The sequence below is a fragment of the Excalfactoria chinensis genome, chromosome 3 (assembly GCF_039878825.1).
Source record: "Excalfactoria chinensis isolate bCotChi1 chromosome 3, bCotChi1.hap2, whole genome shotgun sequence".
Lineage (NCBI taxonomy): Eukaryota > Metazoa > Chordata > Aves > Galliformes > Phasianidae > Excalfactoria > Excalfactoria chinensis.
The window spans coordinates 2338908-2353285 of record NC_092827.1 but is presented as its reverse complement, the minus strand read 5'-3'; the positions used below and the strand labels follow the sequence as shown (position 1 = coordinate 2353285).

At 40.1% G+C, this 14378-nt stretch overlaps 1 protein-coding gene across 1 annotated transcript in view; it reads right to left on the bottom strand.

Moving 5' to 3' along the window:
- Positions 1–14378, bottom strand: part of TFAP2D (transcription factor AP-2 delta) — a 46473-nt gene that overhangs the window by 9473 nt on the left and 22622 nt on the right. Inside the window, exons 5-6 of the mRNA XM_072330934.1 lie at positions 13119–13260; positions 7003–7116 (exon numbers count right to left, since the gene is read on the bottom strand). Coding sequence (XP_072187035.1) covers positions 7003–7116; positions 13119–13260 — 256 coding nt within the window. The remainder of the gene's footprint in view (positions 1–7002; positions 7117–13118; positions 13261–14378) is intronic.

The window sequence follows — 14378 nt, the reverse complement described above, 5'->3', positions numbered from 1 at the left end:
GAGCTACTTCTCAGTAAAGAATTAGTTCTTCTTATATTGTCTAGATGAGGCTACTTGTTTCTAAGAATGTGCATCTGCTCATGCAGTAAATAGAAATACTTCTTAATTTAATAAAGAATACCTTTTCATAAACCCACTCTTTTACATTCACTGTAGGATTAAGCAGTCACAGGCAAACAGTAGAGCTGTTCTGAAGCACAATAATGCAAGCACAAGAAGGCACATGTCAATATGTCTCCCAGATCTCTTAACGAATGTGTGCGAAGCTCAGGTATTGCAGTGGGATGGAAAAGAGAAGTAGGTACAAGGTCTTTCCAGTAAGAAGACAAAGAAGATCTAAAGCAAATAAATAAATAAATAAAATCCTAATTTGGTGTTTTAACTTTTGGTTCGGTTGGGGAGATATGCTAAATCCGTACCTTTAGATTGAAGGCTGACTTGATGCTTTATCAACTGACTTAAATGTGAAATGTGTACAGCAGGATTCTAGGTCCAGAATTGTAGCTTTGAGCAGAAACCATTATATTAGATAAACATACTCAGGGACTTTAATTCTCTGTCCAGTCTTAAATTTTCCTCTGCAAAATGGAACAGCTTCAAAAGGAAGGATGGAATGTGAACACTCATAGAATCGCAGAATCACCAAGGTTGGGAAACACCTACAAGATGACCCAGTTGAACTGTTCACCCAACACCAGTAGTTCTCACTAAGCCACGTCCCTCAACACAACAACTAAATATTCCTTGAACACTTCTAGGGTTGGTGACTCCACCACCTCCCTGGGCATTGCTACCAATCAATACGTAACAACTGTTCTGCACTATTTGCAACAAGAAAATTTTACAGTTTAAGGGTTATCCACTTGATCTCACCCATTCAACTAGAGATGCTATAGGACATCCAGAGTAACAGTAAGGCTGGTAGAAGTGATATGGTGGTCACAATAAATCTTGAACTCAGGAAATGGCAATGTATGTGAGACAGGATGTTCTTTCCCAGCTAAAGAGACCCTAGATCCCCATGTCTGTGTGACAAGGGAATGATTCTAAAGTATTTACACTGGAGCTAGGAAATGTCTTTAATCACACATACCCTTGCTGGTGACTTGAAGAGCTTGGAGATGGAGCTCATGCTGGTGTCCTTGGCTAACAACTGATGTTGCTAAGGCAGTAGCCTCTCTGTTCATACAGTAGTGCTGATATGTACAGTTAGGGACAGGGAGCCCTTTGACTATGGCAGATTAATCCCAAAACATATCATGAGTCAAAGCTCCTTCTCTGGCTGTGAGAGGCCACATCTCCATTACTCGAGTATTTTAACCTGTAATGTGGTGCAACTTCTCTGATTCCAACTGGGAACACCTCTTTGACAGAGTTAAAGCTAACTTGTGCTTGGGAATTGTTTGGGATGGAAAGAGTTGGTCAAGGCCAATTGCATGCAAGAAACCACAATAGCAATCAAGCATTATAGACAGCTGTTTCTCAGTGTCCTGGACCATGTCAGTACTGTCTAAAAGATTAGCTTGTATGTGTATTTGGGAGGGGTCTTAATTTCTACATTCTGTTCCTGAAATACAACAGAAACATTTCTGTTCTTCATAGCAGGGATCTGTGCAACAGAAAGCAGTCGGTTAATCTGACCTAGATCTCTGCTAGGGAGGTGGCAGGATGAGATAAATGTCAGAGAGGTCTCAAAGAGACAGGTGACTTGTGAGTTAACCCCAACTATCACCCATACTGACATGCTTTTGTGCCATCGAGGCACTGGCCTTGTATAAGCTGGTTGTACTGGTTAGCAACGACCCAGATTCAACAGAATTAACTGTTGGTCTACAATGTCAGCTCTCAGCTCTGCTGATCTAGTGACGGGATTATGGGTCTTGGAGGGCTAGGCAAAGTTTCACTATCTCATATGACAACCAATCTGCACCATATGGTCTCTGGGTGTGTATCTCAGAGCTCTTGTGTGTCCAGGCAGGCTTGTCTTCTTCTGCTGTAGTTCCTGATTGCTCTGGTTTACCATTTCCAAGCATTTCTAATGTGACTTGCTCTTGAAGCTCTATATATGTATTTCATTTACACTCATCTTTCTGCTTTCTCTAACATTACAACATCTATTTTTCCTCCCATCACCCTGGATAATTGAGAGCTGTCTCTCAGTTTCACTGAGTGCGAAACTAGGCTCTTTTACCTGTTCTGAATCCAAAGACAACCAATTTACAATGCTAGAGAGATTTGTATAACCTTGCTGTCTTGAAAAAATAGAAAGATGAAATCTCAGCCTTGCTGACATCAGTGGGATTTGAAAACAGTTTTAGTTCCAGGATAAATTAAAATCTCAGCTTTTCCCTCTTGCACAGACAGACATATGCATATGTACACAAATGTTTCACTTGATTCTGTGGGGCTTTTGGAAGAAGAAGCTCTGAACCGTAAGTAATAGACAGCATATTAAAAAAAAACGAGGTTTATCTGAATATTTTTTTTCCTTTCTTTCTCCCCCCGCATATCTTTGTTCTCACTTTAATTTTCCCTCTAGTATCTTCCTCTCCCTTTCCTCATGCTCACTCCATTTTGAAGGTGAAGGGCTAGAGAAATGACTTTCCCTCTATAATGTTATGGGAACATCTGGGTTCTTTTCTAGAGCTGACTTAGCCCTCTGATGTTTGGACTCATAAATGCGTTTACACAGATCAGCCTTTAGAGGACAACAAAGAGACAGACGTGAGCCTGGACAAAAATTCTCAATATGGAACTGGATTTTTCTAGGTTTTCTTGTTTGCCCCCGGGTTTAATGCTAATTCTCTCTTTAGTCCTGGCTTTCAGGCTAGACACAGCCCACAGGATCATTTCACTTGCTCCTCTGCATTTATCACAATGGAATCAAAGAAGAGTTGAAGGATTGCATGAACAGTCCTACAACACATTACTTCTTCATGAAGTGATTCTACTTTACCATGAAGTAAAATGATCCAATCCTGACAAGGTTGGACTACTCTATCCTTCATATGTTATTCCTAGTGCAAGTAAGGCACCTAGGTGAGCTCTGTCAAGGGCTATTGCTTTCCTGAATTCTTAAACTGTGTGTATATTAATAATATATATAGTATTTCTATTATAATAATATATATATTAGTAATAATTGTACATATTAGAAATACATATGTGCCACTATGATGAGGAATCCTTTGGTGCAATGCTAGTTAGTTTAGGCAACAAAAAACAGAAGGATCCTGCTAACAAGCAGCACAAGCAGGCAAAATGTGCCTATACTCTGGCACCTTTTTATTTATTAACATCAATTCAGCATCTCTGCAACAAGATACTTCAAGATGCATTGAAAAGGAAGACATCTTGAATAAAGCATAACTAACATGACCCTAGCACAGGTAATGCTAAATAATTGCTGGTAGGAATGTGAGGCTCTACAGAATTGTTTCTTCATGGTCATACAACACTGAGAAATTATTTTTCCTGCAACCTTGAGTTTTCTGTATTCAGGTCAGACGGGAATCTCAGAGCAACTGCACAAACACGGTTGCACCAGGGGTGTAGATGAGCCTCTGTTTTTTTGTGTATTTGGTAAAGTTGTGCAAAACTCAGCAGTTTTCAGGCTCAATGGCAGCTTCTTTGAAGATTTCCCCTGTTCTAAGCTTTGTATGAAGTTGAGTTTGGAGTTTGAGCAACCCCAGCATTTCTGAGCCCTTCATGGGGACTGTCCTGTGCTTCACATGAGACACGTGCTTAAAGATCTTGAAGAATTGGGACTTGGTGGAAAAATTTCACAGAGAACTGTGAGCTTAAAGATTTAAAACCAATTTTGTTCTTATCTGACCTGTGCCCACCTGCGAACCCCAGTCTTGATTATCAGTGTTGAGCAAGTAACATTGCAAGCAAGTGGAGATCATGAATCCACATTTACCAGTGCTAGTGTACTTTATTGCTGAAGAAAACTTTCTTTTACCCTAATGTAATGGACACTGGATTCTGGTAGGTATCAGATTTTATAACCCTTTAGGAGGAGCTTAATGTAAGGATTATTCTGATAACATATATTTATGTGATTCCTCTCAATTTTTTCCTGATCATAAAAGTTCTCTTTCTTTCTGACATCATATGGCATAGGCATATATGTGTATGTATAAAATCTCAACATTTCATATTGTTGGGAACAACTGCTTGAAGGCAGAATTTCTTAACCTCTTCTTGTTTCAGTAAATCTATATGAAATTTCATGGTATTACTGATGATCTTGTGATCAAAATTCATATCATATCGAATAATAGTTGGAAAACACAAAATCATGCCAAAATATTTAAAGTCCTTCATCAGAGATTCTCGTTTAAGTCTATGGACTGCCTTTCCCAAAGTAATTTTTGTCTCCATCTCAATCTACAGATTTATACATCACTGATGTAGAGAATTCATTGTGAATAATCCTGTAGTTCTGGAACACAGATAGAAATGAAGATGAAAAATCCATTATTGAATCCTCATTCAGATTTATACTTTTTTTTTTTTTTTTTTTTTTTTTTTTTTTTTTTTTCCTGGTAGAGAACCAACAGCTCTTGGCTGTTTTGGTCATAAATAAGACAAATTCAGGATGTATAGTCAGGATATTATTAGATTAATATTAGATCAATTATTAGAACATTCCAAATAGTCTCTTATTATTATAGGTAATATTAGAGTATTTGACAGTGAATGTGGTGACAGTGTCAAATACTGTACTGCTGTTCCTGGATTACAAGGACCTTTGCCTTGTATATGAGTTTGTTCCTCATCTCTCATCCTCAAATAATCCTCAACAGCGAATGTCCTGTGACAGGGGTTGATTCAGTCTGAAGATCACCTCTCAGAGAAAGACAGACAAACCAAGTGATCAGTCAAGAGGAATCTCTGTTGACTCAAGAAATTATCAGTTCTCCTTGAAAACACAGTGAGTTAAATTCTCACACCTTCTCTGACATCTGAGACAGGTTTATTTGCCTTCTGTGATATTTAATGTCAAGGAGGCAAGTTATGGTAAAGTGACAGATGATGTAGCTCTGATGACTGCCACATATAGGAGATAAGAATTGTGATTTTTTTTTGCCTTGGTATTTACAGTATAAGTGAGTGTCTACTTGTGTACCAGTTGGCTCAGCTCCCAAAATCTAGACTAGAATTATCAGTCAATGGAGTTTAGAGAGAAACATGTCACATCATGGTAGATGTTTATATTAGTCTTGCTTAATTGCACTGCAGATTCCAATGGCTGAAGAGATAAGATCCCTACAGACAATGGCAGGAGGTTATACACCTGGCTGAAATGGAGACGTGCATGTCAATAAGTAGAGTTAGAGGTCTGGTTCAGAAGCTGGATGCAACCTCAAGTTCTGTGCAATTGATGGAGAAAGTACAAGCTCAGCCTATGGGTCTGGCAGTACTCAGCATTCCCCAGACACACATATCAGAAACAGCAGTCCAATTTAATCCCTGGGAAGCATCCGTAAAGGATCAAGACCTGTACTTTTCCAGATACCTATATTTGGTTCATTGCTTATTGCCTATAGCAGGTATAAAAGAAAGCACTGATTGATCCAAGAACCACATACAGAAACCTTGTACTCCAACCTACTGAAGTCAGGCAGAGAAAGAAGGATGGAAGCTATACCAGTTGACAGCTGTTGTAGCTGAAGCTGCCAGCAATTTTACCCCTACTGCTGTTTCTTCTTTAAACACAGGAATCCCTGGGGTTTAGCTATCCTCTATCCTACTTTGTGTGCATGTAATGGGGAATTAACTATTTTTCCACAAGCCTAGGTAACCCATTAAGATCCTTCTCTGAACATCCTTTGTAAATAAGTATGTTTTCCTTAATATGCAAATGTATTTATGTGTTTTGGAATAAAAGAGAAAGTATGAATAGAGGTAGGCAGTGTGTGCCTGTGTGTGCAAATCACTGCATAAGAATAAAATAGAGGTTGTCTTAGTATGTTCATATATCAAACACTACTCTATGCAAGCATGAAAAGGAATGTGTATATTTGTGGACCAGGTATTACCTTAGCCCCCTAGCCTTGCTGAAACATATAGGTGAAAGAAGTGGGATGGTGGGTGTTTTGGATGCCATTCAAAGCCTGAGGGACTAAAAATTAGGTACCATATCACCTAGCTGGTAGGTTTCTGATGCTCTAGCAGAATCTTAATAACTAAAAGATGCTGGGACACTGGGGCATGGAAGCTTTCTGCCCATCCAATGAACAGAGTGTTTCTCATCTTGCTGCACTAAGGAATATGCAAAATCAGCCTAGGGCTTTATAGTATTAAATACTGCTAGAGCATGGGCACAAGAACTGGATCTACATGTTTATAGCACTCTCTGGCAGTTTATTTCTCAGCCCACTTCCGTTCTATCAGACCATTCCAAGGCGCAGTTCAGGAATCAGTGTAGCATAATCATTCCCTGTAAACAGTCTGCTTTGAGGCCAGCGTGGTTTGGAGGCTGGAGTATCTATGTACTATATAGAATAGGATTATCATGGTGACACACTGTCAAATGGATTTACAAGCATAAAGGAAACACTGGAACTGTGTAGAAAATGAATAAGGATGCAGCTGAATTGTTCCTCTATCCATTGCTATTTCAGTTCATCTGTATAGTCAGTGTAGATGAGAATGTGGATTTCCACACTTCTGGACCATCTTCATTCTCTCTTGATTAGCTCTCTTGATTAAAGATTTGGCTCACATCTACAGTTAAGGAGACTAGGCCAGTAGATATAGAAAATGCCTGACTCATTTACCCTTGCAGCAGGGTGAATACAACCAGCTGAAGGTACTTTGCTGGGTAAGCATAAGCTTCTAACAGGCACAGATAACAAACAGAACGTAGACAATACTGCAGCCTACATGTAAACATACAGACTTAAGTACGGGAACAAATACAATTATATCTTCATATGTAGTATTTACAAACAATACACATTTTGAGTAATTGCTCTTCTTTCAAAATCTTACCTGAAATGTGTTAAATGTCTCTGGATGTCAAGGTCTAGTATTGGAGTCGGTCTGGAGGATCCAAGAGGTGACCTGTCTTGACTCAGAAGGTCTTGGAATTCTTTACATATTTGTCTAAAAGGAAAGAAAATATCCTTAAATGAGATAAGACTAATCCTTTGTGAAATGATGACCTCCATGACACTGACACTTTGTATTGGATGATCTCATTCTTAACAAATACTTGGCAGAGGTAGCGTTAAAGGATTTACAGAGAAATCAGTCCTCCCTCACCTCCTTTTCCCAAATTCCCAAAGCAGGCAACATATAGAATCTCTTGAAGAGGAATAGTTCATCTCTAAAACCATGTTAGGATTGATATATCTCATTAATTAAGAGTTTCATTAGATAGGACCTACAATCCCAGTTTCAGCATCTTGCAGTGGGAGCTCAGGATATGTCTTGTCTGACCTCCCAGCAGTCTAAGGTCTTTAAAAAGGGTGGTGAGTCTGTCTTCCCACTCTAGCTCCTTCTCAAGATGCCTCAGCACCAGAGATATCTTTATATAGTACCAAACAATAAGATATATTTGTGCTTGTGATATTGTTTTATTGGGCTAGTTTGTCAATTAGTCAATGAATGTGCTATTAATTCATTACTTAAAAAAAAAAAATAAAAGGGAGGGAAGAAAGGAGTTTGATCCAACTCAATTTGATGCGTGCCCTCAGAAGAATGCTATCTGGACCCTGGGTAGCAGGAAATCACTTCCTTTCAGCTGCTTTATGACACAGTTCAGTAAACTAAAAAAGGAGAGATGACCAACTGTCTCAAGACTTCTTTAATTGGCCCCTTTTCCATTAAGTGTATCAGGAATACAGGCACTTAACGTGAATTCATGAGGGGTACAATGCCCTCCAGAAAATCAGGACACTCAGCTATGTTGCCTAATACCAGCTTAATAGTCATCTGGTTTGGTCGAGTACTGATCACGTTGATTATACATAAACTAGTAAACTAAATGGTGCCAGGGATTGTACTCACACCCTCTGACCCATTGGCATTATGTGATAAGATCCATTTGTTTTTGCTCTCCTAGCCTCCTAAACACTGTGACTGCATCAAAACTGTTTCCTGAAAATGGATGCTGGTGTAAACTGTCTCCCACAACACACATGGAAGATATTGCAAAAATCAAGGAAGCAGTTTAACATTTTAATAATATATTATTAAATCTCAACTTGATGCCACAGGATGTGCATTGTTTACTTTGTGTCTGGGCCCAGTTCCTAGTACTAAAGAGGACCTCTATGGTATGATTTCTGCTAGTATATATTTGCTTTGCATATCTGACCCTACAAGAAGAATTCAAACTCTTCATCATGACCTTGTAGTGGTTGTTCTTTGGGCCAGGGACATAACAAAAATTAGGCAGTCTCAACTTTTTGATCTGTAACTTGTCTCTCCTTGGCTCTGTTACAAGCAAGGAAACTCTGCTAACTTGTTTTTACACTTCCTTATATCACTGTTCAACCAATTTGGACACAGACAAAGCACAGCTATATCCTATGAGGAGAGGGAAAGCAGAAAGCTATTTCCCACTGTGACACTGGACTTCATCCAATCCTGATTTCTCTAAACGCTTGTCATCAGCATGGACTTAGACACTGCTTGAAAAGAGAGCATCATCTTAGCCTTTCAGACAAAGAGATGCATTCAGCAGAAATGTATGTAAATGTGGCATACAGTTTTAATGAATCAGATCCTTAGAGGAAAAACAGTTCCTTTCAACAACTGAAAACAGTCAGTCATTTTGGCTTCTAAACAATCTGCTATCCCCAGTTGGCCCTGTCAACACCGCTCCTCTCTCCTTCCTCCAACCTCTACTTTCTACCTGTTGAAAAAGTTCATCTTACAAGTTCTTATATTTCGACAAAGAGAAGTGTCAGAACCGAGTGTGCAATTAAGTTCCCTTCCATCTTCACATGTCAAAAGTCTTTACTGAGTGTTGCAGATTGAAAGAAAAGAAGAAAAGTTTTTTATTATACATGAAAACCTTTAAAAGGCAGTAACCTAGTTTTGCAAGGAGATTTCTACTTAAAGTGGATTCTCAATGCCTCCACTACCAAAATAACATTACCTGGGTTAGTGGCAGGGAGAAGGGATGACAGTTGCGTACCATGATGGACTGTAACTTTGCATAAAGAAAGAAAGATGATTAGAGATTAGCTGTGTCAAGATTCTCAGCTAAAAAAATAAATAAATAGAGAGAAGAATAAACAAGGTAGAGAGAATCCTGGACACTTCTGCAAGGGAGGCAACTAATGATTTGTGATAGACAATTGGGTGTTCTGGTATGTGATCAGGAAAAAGTAAAAAATATCTGTACTGGGTCAGACCAAGAGCTCATCTAATCCATGTTTCTGTCCCTAACAAGCTTATCCTTTCAGTTCCTAGCCAAAGCATGCTTCATTCTGCCTTTGCTGTCACTTGTGTTCTGTGCTGCATACTGGCTACAGAGTCCATCTCTTCTTCCCACGATAATTGTCAGCTAGGACTCTGAGTTTTCACTGTCTAGACCATCAGATTGTTAGAATAGGCCATAGCACTACATTGTTACATCAACTAGTACTGTCCTAAGCAGATCCTGGTGAGCAAATGTGAGGAATCATTTTTGAGAGGTAGTTTTAGAAGGTGAAGTAGTTTAGCACAATGGACAGAGCCATTAAAGTGCTTGTTCTGTAGCAGGACAGGTCACCAAAAATGGTCTGCTCCATAGAAGACCATGTTCCTGGTCTCATTCATTGTGCTACTATCAATATAGCCAGGTAGAAATAAGTGGGCTGGTGAACTGAGCTACATCTGACTTATTGCCCTGTCTGGGTTACAGAGGGCTATTGGAATCCAAAGAAGCAACCTGTAGTCTTTCTTAGTACATGGATCACAGTTTTGTACATGGAAGAACTGCATCTGCTCAGGATGGATGGACTGCATGATTGCAAGATATAGATGCCCTTGATAACACATGGAGCTTCTACCGGACAATGGAGTCTACACTGTAGTTATTACCAAGGGCTCTATATAGGTGTACACATTTGGATATGTAGTATGTAAGACATCTGTAAGAAACAGCAAATGTAACACAGTAATGAAAAGATGCTTATGAACTTTTTGGAGCAGCTGCTGGTAACTAATCTGGATAACCAGTTCATCTCAAACAATTGTAGGTACCAATGTTTGGGCAAGCTAACCTGAATCATCAAAGTTGGATGTCTGAATCCAGCACAGAATTCCACCTATACTCCAGGAACTGCAGAAATAATTTTGTTATTTCCCCTTGTTTTTCCTTTAAAATGTGGAAGATCTCTCCAGTTCTGCTAAAGAAATGCTTTTATGGCTCAGTCCCAACCAGGACAGTGGCAACACACACAGGAAGTGGACTCAATTTATTTCAATAGACAAAATTTATTTCAAACGATTTTACCACCTTGTAATTTAATTTTCATTCTTGGTAAGGGAAGAACAATTGACTCCATTTTCTAGTGTCTTCACTGATAAGCACGAGGCAGAGTGACTATGAATTTAATTATATTATAAACCTAGATCTTATGTACGTAGGTTGAATAATATTCACTTCTGTCAAATAACAAGACTACCTGCTATGTGATACATAGAAGTATGGTTGGGAAATACCAAGCTAGTAACAGGAAGTCATGGACTTGCGTGTCCTGTACTATCTAGGGCTGGTCTGTGCAGCGTTGTTCCCCTTCCAGACAGGAGAGGGCAGTAGTAGCTCACACATTGACCCATCGGGCCCTATTTGCAAGTGCTGTGACTACCTCAGGTTCTGTCCTGGCCTTAGATTGCCGACAGAGCACTGATCAATTTGCTCGTGCTGATTAAAAGATGGGGGGGAAAAAAAAAAAAGACCTTTTGTTCTTTACTAGTGCAGAATAAGCCTACAAGCATAAAGTTCAGAGAGGTCTGGACTAATGCATGTCCATGACTCCCTACCTCAAGAGTAAAGGAGGATGGGAGAGTAGATATGGACTGATAAAAAAGAGTAGTCAGAGTATTATATGTCCCTCAGTGGAGGAAGGACATGACAGTCATCCTCCGATTATTGCAATCTGAAGCAAAATGATATCTCTCTAGATAGATAGGAGAGAAAGAGAGAAAATGAGTTGAATGATACCAGGAGAGAGAAAATGAGTTGAATGATACTTTATAGGTTGGGCAAAGCCTTGAGCTAGGACAACTTACATTCTTAACTCTTGTTTAATAGTGAACAGTAGTATGTTCAGCTCTTGCAAAGTTACAGGGTACGGGTTGTTGATGAGCTATGTATCAGTGGAGATACAAAGCTTGCAAAGAGAAACTATTTCTCTCTAGCTATTTTCATGTCTCTGAAAGCCTCCGGGCCCTAAAAAATGTATGTAAGAGTAAGATGATATTCCTCTTTTATTATTCCTTTTAACCCGCTTAGGAACATGATTAAAGAGGTCTCCGCAATTTCCCCATATCACATGGTGCTCTGCTTTGAGGACCAAAATCTCCAGTTGTGTCATTCACAGGCCTGAGAGGTTTCAACGCATGTCACCTCGTTTCACTTTCAGGGTGAAGAGCTCTGGACACTAGAGGGTCACAATAGCCATACATTCTGTTCCCCATAGGCAGACCAAGCATAGGAACATTGAGATGCAAGGGACAGTCCTGTGGCTGGTCATCTCTCACCCCTAATGCAGGTCAATTCCTCTGTGTTGGATATATCTCAGCCTGGATCATTCCTATACTGGAAAAGAGATTAACAGTGTCCTGGCTTCTGCAACAAACCCAGGAGGAGTATGACCATACTCAAGTCCACCCCATTCAAGTATACCACACAACTAGTGTAGGTTTAACTTATGCCATGCAGACTATTTATTCCATTTTCCCATGGCTCACAAAGCCTAATTCCTCCTTCCTCAAGGCTAATTAACCTAGATGAAATGTTATCCTCACATCATGTTACTGCTCCAGGGAGGTGAGTGGCATGTTTAGAGTAAAGCCTGGTGTCTCTGTGTGTCTTTAATGGTTTTAGCAAAGCTCCCCTGCTGGTATACATTGTTCCAGTTCCTTTGACTTTAGGGAAATCCTTGAAATTTTACAACCAGAGAGGATCTTCCCCTCTGCAAATCAACACTCCCTCAGCAGATTAACATTAGTTGTCTAACAGAAACTAGTAGTTCAGCAGAAGCTTAGATCTCCTGCTCACACATCCTTGTATTTGCTGTTGTGCAAACAGGAGGCAAAGTCAGTCTCTATCCTACATCTCTTATCATGTGATAACATTCTCTCTGTGTTCCCAAACACCTCGTTTTTATACAGGTAGATGTACATCTCCCTAACTGCAGGCAAGGAGAGTGCAGCCACTAAAACCTTCTCATGGTAAACAAGGTTCCTCTTACAGCACCTCTGCTGAAGCTTGCTCTCCTTTTCTGGCACTGAGCAGTTGTGATGGCAGTCACCACAATCAGATCTTTATTCCCACTCCTCCCTCCTCGTTAAGGCTTGTTAAGGGCTTGGAGAATCAGCCCTATGAGGAGAGACTAAGGAAGCTGGGGCTGTTTAGTCTGAGGAAGAGGAGGCTGAGGGGAGACCTTATTGCCGTCTTCCAGTACCTGAAAGGTTCTTACAGTGAGAGTGGGGCAGGTCTCTTCTCACTAGTGACAAGTGACAGGACGAGGCGAAATGGCCTCAAGTTGCGCCAGGGCAAGTTCAGGTTGGATATTAGGAAGAACTTCTTTACAGAAAGGGTGGTTAGGTACTGGAATGGGATACACATGGTTAGGGACTGGAATGGGCTCCCCAAAGAGGTGGTTGAATCGCCATCCCTGGATGTGTTCAAGAGCCGTTTGGATGTGGTACTCAGGGATATGATTTAGCAGAGGTTTGTTGTTGTAGTATTGTTTTGTGGTTGTTTTTTAAGAGATAGGCTACTGGTTAGGCTGAGGTTGGACTTGATGATCTTCAAGGTCTTTTCCAACCTGGGTAATTCTATGATTCTATGATTCTATGATTCCTCCAGCCCCCAGATTCAAAATGGAAACACAACAGACAGATTTGACATTATTCCCACCCCCACCCCCTCCGCTTCTTACTTTGTTGCTAGGATCATCTTTTTCCTTGCTGTCTGCTCTTTCTGTTCCATGTGCTGTCTGGCAATGTGCTCTCCTACTGCCTTGGCAGGGAATTCTGTTTCACAGGTGTAGCCGAAATCTCTGGCCAAATGTAACGCTTCCCCTGTGGGTAAACAAAACAGGTCAGTCCGTTTGTAGGATTTTAGCTTCCTCACACAATTTCAACCATTATTATAAATAAATAAATATCAAGGAACTTTAGAGACACCCATTTCCAATCTCTGTTACTGATTTCTGTCCATTTCAACTGCTTGTGCTTAATCATCAGACAGTGATGGCCAGAAGGATGCTCCTGTCTTGAGAAAATACTAGTCAAGAGTCTTGGGTTTGACTACCTCCCTTGTCTATAGAACAGCAGGTAGCTATGAAAGTTTTGTAAACTCATCAAAATTTAAGGTGTGAAAATTGGTGAGAAGTGAGAACAAAACTTTCTGAAGAGCCAGGATTCAACCTCCATGCTTCATTTTTCTACCTCTGAACAAAGGGTAGCCTTCAATAGACTTCTACCCCAAGGTAGATCTGTGGGAATAATATCCATTTCAGCATGTTTTCTTGGAGTTAAATCAGCAAGCACAGTACATATACCCCACAATGAAGTACAACACAAGAAACAAGCCCGTTTCTGGAAAAATTTGCAATCAAAATTGACCTGAAAAAATAAAAGGTGGAGACAATGAAGATCACAACTGAGTTTTGATCGGTGGAGAAATAGGTGTAAACACCTTGACTAGGCTTTATGAGAAGTCTGTGACTGAGGCAGGCATTGAATTCTGTGATTCTACAATTCTGATTTCAACCTATGGCAGCTATGAAGACTGGACACTCAACTCTAAGCTGGGTGCCAAATGCCTCTGGAAGCATCTGTCCCTCTCTACTAAGTCAGAGAACCCAAAAATAGACTTTATGATTTACCCAACGCTCCGTGATCTGCATGCTGGGACTCTGACAACCCTGGTGTGAGATTTAGCTGATCAAACACAGCTGAATGACATGTGAACATCTGTGCCTAAGTTAGTCTTTCTCCCTGGTGGGAAATAGGTACTTTGAGATCACGCTTGCTCTTGTCTCAAAGTAGAATGTAGAAACAGGTCAGCTACCAGAAATGTGTGTTGAAGCACATCTGTATAAATGACGAACAGGGATGTGCTCCAGAAAACTTTGTTATAAGGAGGTTTCTATGATCCATTTGTTTATTTTCAGGGGTGTGTACTTGCGTGTCAC